This window comes from Lithobates pipiens, unplaced genomic scaffold (assembly GCF_037356315.1).
Source record: "Lithobates pipiens isolate NorthernLeopardFrog02 unplaced genomic scaffold, aLitPip1_a1.2 Scaffold_13, whole genome shotgun sequence".
Classification (NCBI taxonomy): Eukaryota; Metazoa; Chordata; class Amphibia; order Anura; family Ranidae; genus Lithobates; species Lithobates pipiens.
In genome coordinates this window covers 249,742,870-249,756,563 of record NW_027507718.1, presented here as the reverse complement: position 1 = coordinate 249,756,563, position 13,694 = coordinate 249,742,870, and the positions used below count along the sequence as shown (strand labels likewise).

Here is a 13,694-nt window from a genome sequence, read left to right as displayed (position 1 = left end):
TTTGGCAATGCTAACATGTATGTGGTCCTGCCAATAAAGCTTATTTGAATTTGGATTTGAATTTGAGAGAGGAGAGGTGGAGAGAGAGGGAAGAGAGAGAGGGGGAGAGGGAGAGAGAGAGGAGGGGGAGAGGACAGCAAGGGGGAAAAGAGAGAGGGAGAGGAGAGCACGCGATGTCTGTGCAGTGCGAGTTCAGCCATACAGTTGTATGGTTAAACTCTCACTGGATTCGCATGAAAAAAAAGTGCAGGGACTTTTTTGCCCCGCACTGGAATCGGATCACATGGGTGTTCTCACCCATGCGATCCAATTCCTGTCTGAATCCACAATTCGCGCTGTGATTTATGAACCGATCTGGGGGTGTCATTAACATTGTATTGACACCGGCAGCAGTTCGCAGAGGGCAATGTGAACTGCCTGGGGGAAAGATGAGGTGCAATGCGGGAACCGAAACTGGAATCGTGTTGGTACCTGCATCGCTACAGTTCATACTTGCCAACTGTCCTGAATTTCCCGGGATATTCCTGGAATTTAGACCTTTGTCCCAGTCTTACCGTTTCCCAGGAAATGTCCCAGTAAATCAACGATTTCCTGTTTTTTTCACCTCCACCGCTAGAGGCCATGGCCGACACTGGTGAGATGTCTCTGCCGATCGCCATTTTACTGAAGACCCGCTATAGCAAGGAAGAAAGAAGAGGTAGAACCCAGGCTCCGCCTCTTGGTACTTCCCTTTGGCCTCCACAAGCTGGTCTTCTGTAATGGTACAGAGGCCAAATCACTTGATGTAAGGAGGGATTCCATTGGCTGGGGACACCTGATGTAAGGGGGGACTTCACTGGCTAGGGACCCCTGATGGAAGGAGGGACTCCGCTGTGTGGGGACACCTGATGTAACAAAGGACTCCTCTGCCTGGGGACACCTGATGTAATGAGGGACTCCGTTGGCTGGGGACACCTGTTGTAATGAGGGACTCCGCTGCCTGGGGACACATGATGCAACGAGGGACTCCGCTGCCTGGGGACACATGATGCAACGAGGGACTCCACTCCCTGGGGACACCTGATTTAACGAGGGACTCCGCTGCCTGGGGACACCTTATGTAACGAGGGACTCCGCTGCCTGGCGACATCTGATGTAACGAGGGACTCCGCTGCCTGGGGACACCTGATGTAACGAGGGACTCCGCTGCCTGGGGATACGCGATGTAACGAGGGACTCCGCTGCCTGGGGACACCTGATGTAATGAGAGACTCCGCTGCCTGGGGACCCCTGATGTAATAAGAGACTCCGCTCCCTGGGGACATCTGATGTAACGAGGAACTCCGCTGCCTGGGGACACCTGATGTAAGGAGGGACTACGCTGCTTGGGGACACCATATCTAACGAGGGACTCCGCTGCCTGGGGACACCTGATGTAAGGAGGGACTCCGCTGCCTGCGGACACCTGATGTAAGGAGGGACTCCGCTGCCTGCGGACACCTGATGTAAGGAGGGACTCCGCTGCCTGCGGACACCTGATGTAAGGAGGCACTCCGCTGTCTGGGGACACCTGATGTAAGGAGGGACTCAGCTGCCTGGGGACACCTGATGTAAGGAGGGACTCCGCTGGCTGGGGGCACCTGATGTAAGGAGGGACTCCGCTGGCTGGGGGCACCTGATGTAAGGAGGGACTCCGCTGGCTGGGGGCACCTGATGTAAGGAGGGACTCCGCTGCCTGGGGACACCTGATGTAAGGAGGGACTCCGCTGCCTGCGGACACCTGATGTAAGGAGGGACTCCGCTGCCTGCGGACACCTGATGTAAGGAGGGACTCCGCTGCCTGCAGACACCTGATGTAAGGAGGGACTCCGCTGCCTGGGGACACCTGATGTAAGGAGGGACTCCGCTGCCTGGGGACACCTGATGTAAGGAGGGACTCCGCTGGCTGGGGACACCTAATGTAAGGAGGGACTCCGCTGGCTGGGGACACCTGATGTCAGGAGGCACTCTTTCAATTGACTTCAGTACCATCAGCTTGTCTATTCTTTTTCACCTATTCACTGCTGGCGGCTATAGCCACCAGCAGTGATCACTGTCAGTGGAAGCCGTCGCCCTCCATCTATGTGTCCGGTCCCCTAATCTACATGCGGGGCACCAGATGCATGGGATTCAATGGGGGTTTTTTGTTTAAGCACATGAGCACTGCCCCCCAAGCCCACCCACTTGTGTGACAATAGCGAATTAATATTCGCTATTGTCTTCCTGATTCTTCTCCCGGCCAATCAGGAAGCAGTTCCTGTGACCCAATTGGCCAGGGAATCTTAGGACTCCCAATTGTGTTTCTGGACACACTTTCTGTTCGCCCAGGAGGAGAATCAACGGTCCGGCTCTTGATTCCCCCTAAATGTTCTGATCGCTGCTGTCCCGTCCATCTCCTGTGGGAGTGGTTGGTCGATCGCTACATTCCTGTCTCCTACGGGTGGCGAGGGCAGTGTGGTTTGAGCACTGCATTCATGTTCATCTGGGGGGGGGGGTGTTTTGGTGTTAGTTTGACTCCACCACCCAAAATATTAAGCACGGGCTGCCTCCGATCATTGTATTCTGCTTCAGGGAAGTCTCCCAGCTGTCAGAATACAATAATTCTGTGGGAGAGATTCCCCCATCCCATTTGTGCTGATGGGGAATGGAGAATTTTCATTCTTCAACTTACAAATTGCATAATGTATGGCTTTCCTTAAAAGCAGTGACGTGCTGACCTTGCACAGTACAATGGCAATCAGATACAGTCAGCCAGTCTATTAGAGCCGCCTAACCTTCCATTCTTCACAATGTCATTTGTATTAGAGCCACTAGATGGCGCCTGTACCGGTTTTTGGCCACTCATGTTTGTTATCTACAACTTCCTGTGGTGACGTAGGTGACGTCCAACATGGCGGCTTCCAGTGCTGTAAACACGTGTGCTAGTCTGTAAAACATCGGGTTGGTATAATCGGTATAGGGAAAGTGTTAATCGCTGTGTCAGTGTGAGAGGCGCCTTCACCGCCGCAGCCATGTCTGGAAGGAACAACAACAAGCTGCCCACCAATCTTCCTCAGCTACAGAATCTGATCAAGAGGGATCCAGCCTGTTATGCCGAGGAGGTAAGAGGGGCTCACATTGTACACACACACACATACAGAGGATCCCTGACATCTTGGAAAAAGATGAATTCAGAGAGACAGCTGGGAAAAAAGCAGCTGCCCATAGGAACTAACAGGAATTCACTGATGGTTAATGGATCAGCATTTAAAGCCCAGCTCCAGCCAGATGTTTGTCAAGTATTGAATATGCTGATGAAAAATCAAAGAGGAGTTACAGTCAGGTTCAAAAGTCAGCAGCTACAAGTACTGCAGCTGCTGACTTTTAATAAGGCCACTTACCTGTCCAGGGGTCCAGCGCTGTCCTCCCCCGGGCCAGTTCTTATCTGGTCTTCAGGTTCCCAGCACTGCCATGCTGTGGGAAGCTGGTTCTGTCTTTTGTAGCTTCACATCCGGTGTTCTGGCAGATAGTATCCTGCCATCATATAGTGTCCGCCCCGTAATGCGCATGCGCAGTACGGAGCAGACGAAGCTTCGGAAAATCTCCGAAGCTGAACGGCGCCTGTGCCGTGAGTGGAGGTGGTAGCCCCACCATCCAAGCGGATATAGGGTTGTGAATATTAGAGGGCCCCTCGCGGGCGAGCTTTGCTCGCCGCGCTTCGGGCTCGACCACGCTGCGCTCGGCTCTTTTTTATATTCCTAATCTGTGTCCACTTGGATGGTGGGGATAGAACCTGGACTCACAGCGCAGGTGCCGTTCATCCTCGGCTATTTTCGGAATCTGTGTTGCTGTGTACTGTGCATGCGCAGTACACAGCGGACACTATCGGATAGGGGACCTTATATGATAGGACACCGGCTCCCCACTGCGCTGTCTGAACGGTTCTGCAGCCTCCTGGGACTAGAGCTGCCGCCTGTTCAGGATTCACCTAGCACGGTCCAGGTTTTAGTCCCCCGGAAACATTCAGACAGGAATGTAGCTCGGAACAGTGCCTGACAGGTGGGGAGAGAGGGCACTACGTGTGCCGCATTACTATTCTCTTTGGTGTTCCTAAAGGTGGCCTATAGTGCATACTAAAAATAATAATTTTTTTGCTGTGCGCCACTAAAGTGCCCAGGTTTGGCTTGAAGAAAAAGTGACAATCCTAAGGTTGTCACTAAGGATGAGCTCCGGCGTGTTTGCACACCCCACGGGCAGAGGCAGTGAGACTTTTTCCCGATGCACGGCTGCAGAGATCGGGAAATATCTCATTGCTTGTGATCAGCGCAGCACCGACTTCCTGGCGGGCTCTGCACATGGGCTGTCCGAGCAAGCCAGAGCTCATCCTTAGTTGCCACCTCATCCCTTTAAAACCAAACACACTACACAGGTTCTGTGGCTGATTAAGGTCGTAATTAAATTTGGTGCTTTAGCTGCATTTAATTTGCCTCGGAGCCTGTGTAATTTAAAGGTGTTTTGGTTTAAAAGGATGAGGTGGTAACTCTACCTGGGACTTGTGATGTGCGACCTTTCCTAGGCAATTCAAAAACTAGGTACCTGCTTCCTTAAAAGGGGGGGGGGGGGCAGTTTACAACAGGCCTCTACAAATCCAGGGTCATCATGGTGACTAGAAATTTCATCCTGATGCCATCTTGCTGACCATGCTATGGCCAGAATACAGCTACAGCGTGGTCATCTAGTTCTTGGAGGCCATCTATTGATGTCCTGCTCTGTGTTATGGTTTTGCACAGAGCAGCCCAGATCCTACTCTTAGGTCCTTTGCCAGCCCTCCTGCCAGGTGCCCTCACAGCAAGCAGCTTGCTGTAGGGACACCCAAGCAGGTGTTCTCCCGAGCCATGTGTGTTCATTCACACACAGAGCCACAAGATCAGTTCCATCTCCGGATTGGCTCACTGGCTGTGATTGACAGCAGTAGGAACTGATAGCTCCTGTTGCTGCCAAAAGCCAATCAGGAGTGTGAGTCCCCAGAGAGTTAAGGCTCTCCTAGACATCAATGGATCGAGAGGGGGCTCAGGTAAGTATTCGGGGGGCCTGCAGCAGTACACAGGTTTTTTTTTTTTTACCTTCTTGTAGAAGGTAAAAAAAACCTTATTCCTTTACAACCACTTTAAAGTGGAAATCGCTGCTTCTATAACTACCAACATTCTAATACTAACCTCTCTGGCCCTGAAAAAAAAAAAAAAAAAAAATCAGTATACACACCTTTTTGGAAGCCATTCAGACCCGATCTCCAGCGACAGAAGCTCTGATTTCACGCTGAGCTGTTAGCTGCGGCTTCGCTGTGTAGGCGGGTGCAGAGGACACGCCCGTCAACAGAAGCCCCATAGTAACTCTATGGGTGACGTCACTTTCCATTAATTTCACAGCCGTGTCCTCTGCTGGAGATAGGGTCGGCTTTAGAAAAGGTATGTATACTCATATTATCTTTACAGGGCTGGAGAGGTTAGTGTTAGAATGTTGGTGGCTATAGATGCAGGGATTTTAGTTTTAGCATGGACGTCCACTTTAAATCACTTAGATCTAAGGGGCAGGAAAAGTACTTTTGCTTATCTGATCCTCCACTTCCTTAACACATTTTTAAAATTGCTGTAATTCCTGGAGTTCTTCTTTAAAGCACGGCTCTGGGAAATTTTCATTTGCCGGATCCTCTGTTCCTCCAGCAGAAGGCACTTCCCTATGTTCTGATGGTGGGCTGTTCCTCAGCATCCTCACATTCAGTGGCCCTGTGTCAGTCCTGATGTCATAAGCAATTTGAACAGCAGAGGTCAGGGGAGAAGGACCGCTGCAGTGACCAGGCCTTCAGGGTGAGGGATCAGGTCAACTACTTTTTTCTGGCCCCCTAGATGTAAACAAGTATATATTACTTGCAGTGCAGAACTATTATCTCCATTGGAAGATTTCCCCTCTATTGCTATTCTGGTGACAGCCCAAAATGTGTTTGGTTTGCACAAAAATTATAGTGTCTACAAAATAGGGGGCTAGATTTGACATTTTTATTATTTTGTGTTTTTTTTACTAGTAATTGCAGTGATCAGCGATTTTCAGCAGGATTGTGCCAGACAGATCAGACACTTTTTTTGGGGACCAGTGACATTTATGCACTGATCAGTGCTATAAAAATGCACCGATTTACTGTATAAATGAACTGGCTACCATGCACAGCTACACCAAATTTAGCACTCTCCATTCTTAGTAAATGAACACCAATATGTTCATGTACATGGAGGACTTTAGCTTAAAGTTCACCTTTGGGAACATGTTGCATGTTCTTCCTGACTTAAGGGTGGAACAGGTAACATGTTCCCAATGCTGCCCCCCTCCCCGTGGCAGCAGTTTCCCGTACTAGCTGTCACTTTTTGAAAACATTCATACACACAACTTTGTGTGTGAATGAACTACAAGCCCCAACATCCTTAGCGGCTGTTCTCAATGAACTACCATGGCACTGTGGCAGTTCATTGAGTCTTCCTGTCGGCGAGTATCAAGCGATACGCTGAAAATGTGGAGGAGACCTGCATGGCATTAGCAATCACATGATCGCTGGTGCAATGCTTTACAGGCTCCAACTACAAAAAATAATAAATGCACATTTTTATTTATTTGTTTACCTGCAAAAAGTGTGCAAAAAACAATAAATGCACATAAGGTGAACTTACCCATATGTTTGAATCCTACATTCAAAGACAAGCTCATTCATGTATTTTTATGCATATACACATAAACATGTGTGCATACATCCATTCTTATGTTTGTAAATGCTATAGACCTGTAAATGCAGGATTTTACACACTATTGTGTGTGTTTTTTTTTTTTTTTTTTTATGCTTTTTCTGAGAGCAGGATCCAGCATATCTGTGAGTAAATTGTGTACATGAGCCCTAAAGGTTTTGGTTGGAGTTGGACTTTAACATACCAAAGGATACAGTTTTACATATTACCCCCTACTGTAGCTGACCTGCCATGTATTAACGTATTTTTATGTTGATGATTAAGCAAGCTAAATGATTTCTTCCTCCATTCCTGAGAGCTTAACAGTGCAAGCTCCAACCATTCCACTTTTTGTAAAGCATGTTTTATGTCCAGTTCTGCTTGGGTCAGTTTCACTTTTGTCAATCGGTGACTGCAGCCGCTGATCAGTGTAATGTGACAGCTCTGGGTCCCTGCTGTCACAATACAATGTCCTGTCTGGGGGATTCCTTCATCCACGGAAAAGAAAAAAAAATAAAGTAGCTACCTATGGCCAGCTTTATAATGAATTGGGAAGGCCAGAAGGGTGGTATACAAAGGCTGACATAGTATTCCCTCTAAACATTTTGTGGGGCTCCTGTGTGATAAATAGAATTGGGCTCTCTTTGTTACACCCAGATGAGAGTGATTTGCCAGATATATATATATATATATATATAGATATATATATATATATATATATATATATATATATATATATATATATATATATATATATATATATATATATATATATATATAGATATATCATTTGAGATGTATAGAAATTGACTTAAGAACAAAAAAAACACAATTAGCAACATGGAAATGTATGATAAAGCCCATTAGTGCCCTACGTGAAAAATATTGAGAATAATTTACAGGTGTACATTTGTTATTGAGCAATAATAACCACAATTAAGTATAAAAAAAAGGAGTGACTTGGGCCTGTCGACAGAGCATCCAATAATGTATCAGGAAAAATTGGTTTTATGGTCACATGGAAGAGTTTTAAGGTAATAAGGTTGCAAAGTCAGGTTTTTCCATAAAAGATATGCCAGTTTTAACATTTTTAGAAGAGCTGAAATATAATAATTTTCAAAGTAATTCCTCATGCCTTTCTTGTGTATACAGTTTCTTCAGCAGTACAAGCACTACCAGTCCATTGTTGAGGTATTCAAGCTTCAACCAGACAAACCAAACAAAGAGTTAGCAACAATTGGTCATGTTTATGGCACAGGTAAGTGCTCTGCAAGTCTTTTATTGTATATTTTCATATGGACCCCTAATGTTTCTGTAATGCCACGTACACACGATCGAATTGTCCGGCAAACAATCCGGCGGATAGTCCCGGCGGACTTTCTAACGAACGGACTTGGACACACAGAAAGTCCAGCGTTAGAAAGCGTAATGACGTACAGCACGTACGACGGGACTAGAAAAAGGAAGTTCAATAGCCAGTAGTCAATAGCTTCCTTCTCGTACTTGCTTCTGAGCAAGCGTCATTCTTAGTCCGCCAGACTAGCATACTCACGAACGTATTGTCCGCTGAAACCCAAGTGCAGAAAGATTGGACTGCAAAACTACTTTTAAAATTGACCGGTGAAAAGCGTTTCGGCGGACTAAGTACGCCGGACAATTCGATCGTGTGTACGCGGCATAATGTTTACAGGTGTACAGTGCAGATGTCCACTATTGGATGGTAGGATTCTAGGTGACTTAAACTGCCTGCACCCTACCATAGGAGGCTAGGTAGTTCGAACAACTATGGGCGGAACTGGTGCTCAGGCCATTTCAGTAGAAATCATTTCTCCATCAGGTTATTTCTGGTGGCCAGTTGTTACGGCTGTTTCTGCCTGTGTTTATTTAGCTCCTCCCACCAGCTATCAGTGGAACTGATGGGTAACCTGCAACATCCATCCACGTTGGCCTCTGCTCCCCTATATTTATTTACCTGTTGACCCTAAATGAATGGGTTATTCATTGTCCAATGAATTTCTTATTAGTTCAGGGCTGACATGTAAATATCAATTGTGCGTAACCATTGGTGGCAGTGCACACTGATTGCACAGTGTTTATTTACATGTCACCACAGGCAATAAAGCCTCCTGCCCCTAGCAACAAAAGAACGTTGGGTGACTTGAGCCGCCTGCCTTCTACTTCCTGTTGCTAATCATTCTTCACTGCCAGTAAGAAGCAAGTGGCCAATAAAATACATTTGTGCTGCACACTATATGCATGTAGACGTGAAGTGTACAGTGGGACTCTGACTCTCGTTTTTTGTGTCTGTGTGAATTTTGTCTTTAGAGTTTTACATTTTACCAATCACTTCTAATTGCTTTGCTAGTTCAGCTGACCATTAAAGCGGTTGTATACCCTCTGACACTTTATTTTTTTTTATTTATTTTTTTAATACTCCTGTAAGGCAAAAGGCATAATGAGCTAGTATGCACCGCATACTAGCTCATTATGAAAAACTTACCTTAGAACGAGGCATTGTTAACTCGCCTGGTCCATGCCAAGGGAGATGGCATGTTGCCTCGGCATGTCTTCCAGGTATCGCGGCTCCAGCACTGTGAGTAGCTGGAGCCGTTATGTCATCTCTCCCGTGCATGCGCGTGGGAGACTTCTTTCCGGCAAGGTCCGGCATCTGCCGGGCTTTTAGCTGAGAATCCCCTGTGCGCATGCGCCGCTGCAGTCAGCGGCTCATTGCACAGGGAATATCAACCTGTACAGGTTTAGGAGATTGATAATTTATTTTTATTTTTTTACCTACAGCTAAGCCTGGTATTCTTTGGGTGATGTGTCGGGTTTGCGCCAGACATAGCGTTTTATTTGATGGCCAAAAAGTTCAATTTTAGTCTCATCAGACCAGAGCACCTTCCTCCATTAATTTTGGGAGTCTCCCACATGCCTTTTAGCTCCAAAACGTGCCATTTTGTTTGTTGCTGAAAGTAATGGCTTTCTTCTGGCCGCTCTGCCATAAAGCCCAACTCTATGGTGCGTATGGCTTATTGTCGTCCTATATACTCCAGTCTCTGCTGTGGAGCTCTGCAGCTCCTCCATGGTTACCTTAGGACTCTGTGCTGCCTCTCTGATTAATGCCCTCCTTGCCTGGTCCGTGAGTTTTGGCGTGTGGCCGTCTCTTGGCAGGTTTACTGTTGTGCTATGTTCTTTCCATTTGGTTATGATAGATTTGATGGTGCTCCTAGCGATCATCAAAGATTTGGATATTTTTTTACAACCTAACCCTGACTTATACTTCTCAACATTGTCCGTTTGGAGAGTTCCTTGGTTGTCATGGCAGTGTTTGGTTAATGGTGCCTCTTGCTTAGGTGTTGCAGCCTCTGGGGCCTTTCAAAAAGGTGTGTATATGTAATGACAGATCATGTGACACTTAGATTGCACACAGGTGGACATCATTTCACTAATTATGTGACTTCTGAAGGTAATTGGTTGCACCAGAGCTTTTTATGGTCTTCATAACAAAGGGGGTGAATACATACGCACATACCAATTTTCAGTTTTTAATTTCTGAAAAATCGTTATATACATACATTTTTTCTAATTTTACTTTACCAACTTAGACTATTGTGTTCTGATCCATCACATATAATTCAGATTAAAAAAAAAACAATGAACTAAATACTGTAATGTAACAAAATAAGTAAAAATCCAAGGGGGTGAATACTTTTGCAAGGCACTGTATGTTGTTAATTGTTAACCTTCGTAATCTACCACTCAAAATGTCCTTCACCAAGCATTCCAAAATTCTTGTAAGCTGCACTCAGGCTTCATTACCGTTTTTTTTTTATTTTCTCCCAAAATCCCTCCAACAATCTTCAAAGGGTATTCAGCCAGTGTTTTTTTTTTTTTTTATTGGAAAAAGGTTTAATTCAAAATGTAAAAAAATTAAATTTTCCAGAGCATTCATTAAACAGCATTCCAAGAATGATAGTATTTTGAGTCCACCAATTAACTGGCTACATGTTTAATCCAGATCTAACACAGTACACAGGAAAATGTTAATATACAGGTGAAACTCAAATTTGAATATTGTGTAAAAGTTCATTTATTTCACTAATGCAATTTAAAAGGTGAAGCTAATATATGAGATAGACTCATTACATGCAAAACAAGATAGTTCAAGCCGTGATTTGTCATAATTGTGGTGATTATGGCTTACAGCTCATGAAAACCCCAAATCCACAATCTCAGAAAATTAGAACTTTTCGACAGAAAATGCGCTCCATCGGAATTTTGCTGGCCGAATTTCCACCAGCAAAAGTTTGAGAGCATGTTCTCAATTTTTCCAACGGAAAAAGTTTCGATCGAAAATTCCGATCATCTGTTGTAATTCCTACGTATGCTCGGAAACAATTTGACGCATGCTCTGAAGCATTGAACTTCATTTTCTTGGCTCGTAATGTTGTATGTCACAGCGTTCTTGACGGTCAAAAGTTCAGCTAACTTGTGTGACCGTGTGTATGCAAGCCAAGTTTGAGCGAAATTCCGTCGGAAAAACCATCATACCTTTTTCTGACGAGAATTACGATCGTATGTATACATAAGAGTAGAGCAAATATAGGCAAGCTTTTGTATGCCAAATGTTTACTTTTTTTTTTTTTTTTTTTTTCTTCATTGGGTCTTGTAGCTATAATGCTAAATAATCATCATGTTTGTGTATTTTTAGACTGCTCACTGCTATCCGCAACATCTGGAGGACTTTCCACAGCAGCTAAAATCTATACTGTCTTCGCAGCATACATTAATGGATTCAGACCTCAGAATGGTAACTTTTTTTTATTTTTTTCCCAGGTCTGGTATAGTAATGTACTTCACCATGATCTAGCACCATTTACCCATATCATCTTCACCTACTGTCTACATTAAATTTGAACCCTTTAAGTGGGGTTCCCCTCTCAGAATTTTCCCCTCACCCAGCACTTCCTCCAGAACAGGTCATTTTTATGGGTGGTTAGCTAACGGAATATTTGTCCCTGGTCCATCTGTCAGTCAAACCTGTGGGTTGCCTCTGATATTCAGTACATAACAGCAGAATGTTGATATTTAGGTAACGAATATGGAAAAAAGCACTGTGAAACCCTTTAAACATATCTCTCCATATAAAATGATCCAATATTGCCTGTGGCAGTTTTTCTACTGAAGGAGAGGGTCCTTTTGTCTGGGAAATGATTATAATTCTGGAGTTCTGCATTAATACACATTATTCACTCAATGTATTGCTTTTTTTTTTTTTCTTTTTTAGACTCTTTGCAAAGCTTTGATAATGCTAAGAAACAAAGATTTAATAAGCCCATCAGTACTTCTTGAGCTTTTCTTCGAGCTTTTCAGATGCCACGATAAACTTCTAAGGAAGGTAAATCTATTTATAATTTGGGATTTCATTTTGTTTTCCTGACATCCAAAATGTGTGCCAGTGAGGTTAAACACTTGGGATTTGTTTACATCAGCAGCTTTGCTAATCCTAGCAGTTGCTTGTGTGCTCTGGGAGAAATCTGCGCCGATGCGCCAGGTCCAGCCATCACACTGTTTTAATTCCATTTTTGTTAGTATTTTCATAAAAATATCGCAATTGATGTTTTATTAAGTTCAATGCACCACAGCAGCATTGCAATGCATTAGCTTGCATTACATCCCGCTGTGCTATTTTCTTTAGTGCATACCAACGAAATGCAGTGGTGTGAGCCGACATCAACTGGCAAAAAAACATCCTGCCTTGTCTTTGCAATAGGAGTGCACTGGGCAGCCTTTCCCAACACAGATGGCGAGAATGGGCCCTTATTGGAAATGCTGAGTCAATTGAAAACTGATATTTTAGTTTTAGGCTGGGTTCACACCTATGCGAATTGGATGCGGTGTACGCAGAACATTTTAAAATCTATTAGTTTTTAATGAGTCTGGTTCACGTATGCGTTGCATTCGCACTCCACATTGCCCAAAAAACGTGTGTGTATTCTAGGCAGTGCAGTGCAAATTGCAGGCACATATTCTTCTATGGGAATGCATCTGACTGGTGTGAATCCAGCCTTAGGTGGATGCTTCAACGATGATTTGCCCACCAATTTGTTTGATATTTTAGAGCTCTAGTGATGAAACCTTTTTGTTATCTTTTTTTTAGTTTTGGTGTGTGGGGTGTTTTTTTTTTTTTTTTTTTTTTTTTGTAGCAGCACTGAGAAACATAAATTATGGGTTTGCATCTTACTGCTGGAGCCTTCAAAATATAAAGAAATTAGAGCTACGGATTCCTTAATAAATTATTTCGTGATCGATAGCTGTAATGTATGTGTTGGCATAATTGTATGATAGCACTTCGCACCCAGGCCAATTGTGACATTTCTCAGTTTTTTTGTTAGAAAATTACATAGAACCCCCAAACATCATATGTGTTTTTTTTTTTTTAGCAAAGACTAGAGAATACAATGACAGTCGTCGCAACTTTTTATCTCGCACGGTATTTGCACAGCAACTTTTTGAATACGTTTTTTTTCAGAAAGTTTCATGCTTTAAAAAAAAACAAAAAACAGTAAAGTTAGCCCAACTTCTTTGCATAATGTGAAAGATGAAGATACGCCGAGTAAATAGATACCCAACATGTCACGCTTCAAAATGCACGCGCTTGTGGAATGGCGCCAAACGTTGGTATTTAAAAATCCCCCATAGGCGAAGCTTTAATTTTTTTTTACTGGTTACACGTTTTTAGTTACAGAGGAGATCTAGGGCTAGAATTATTGCTCCTGCTCCACCGTTACAGAGGCGATATCTCACATGTGTAGTTTGAACACAGTTTTCATATGTGGGCGGGACTTACGTATGCGTTCGCTTCTGCGTATGAGCTCACGGGGACAGGGGCGTTAAAAAAAAAAAACATTTTATTGTTTTACTTTTATT

At 44.3% G+C, this 13,694-nt stretch overlaps 1 protein-coding gene across 1 annotated transcript in view; it reads left to right on the top strand.

Annotated features, from left to right (window-relative positions):
- The first annotated feature begins 2,882 nt into the window (after window positions 1–2,882).
- SDAD1 (SDA1 domain containing 1) overlaps window positions 2,883–13,694 on the top strand; it is a 42,689-nt gene continuing 31,877 nt past the window's right edge. The window contains 5 exon segments of the mRNA XM_077476516.1: window positions 2,883–3,119; window positions 7,917–8,000; window positions 8,002–8,022; window positions 11,476–11,574; window positions 12,052–12,162. Of these exon segments, the coding sequence (XP_077332642.1) occupies window positions 3,030–3,119; window positions 7,917–8,000; window positions 8,002–8,022; window positions 11,476–11,574; window positions 12,052–12,162 (405 nt within the window). The 5' untranslated portion in view covers window positions 2,883–3,029.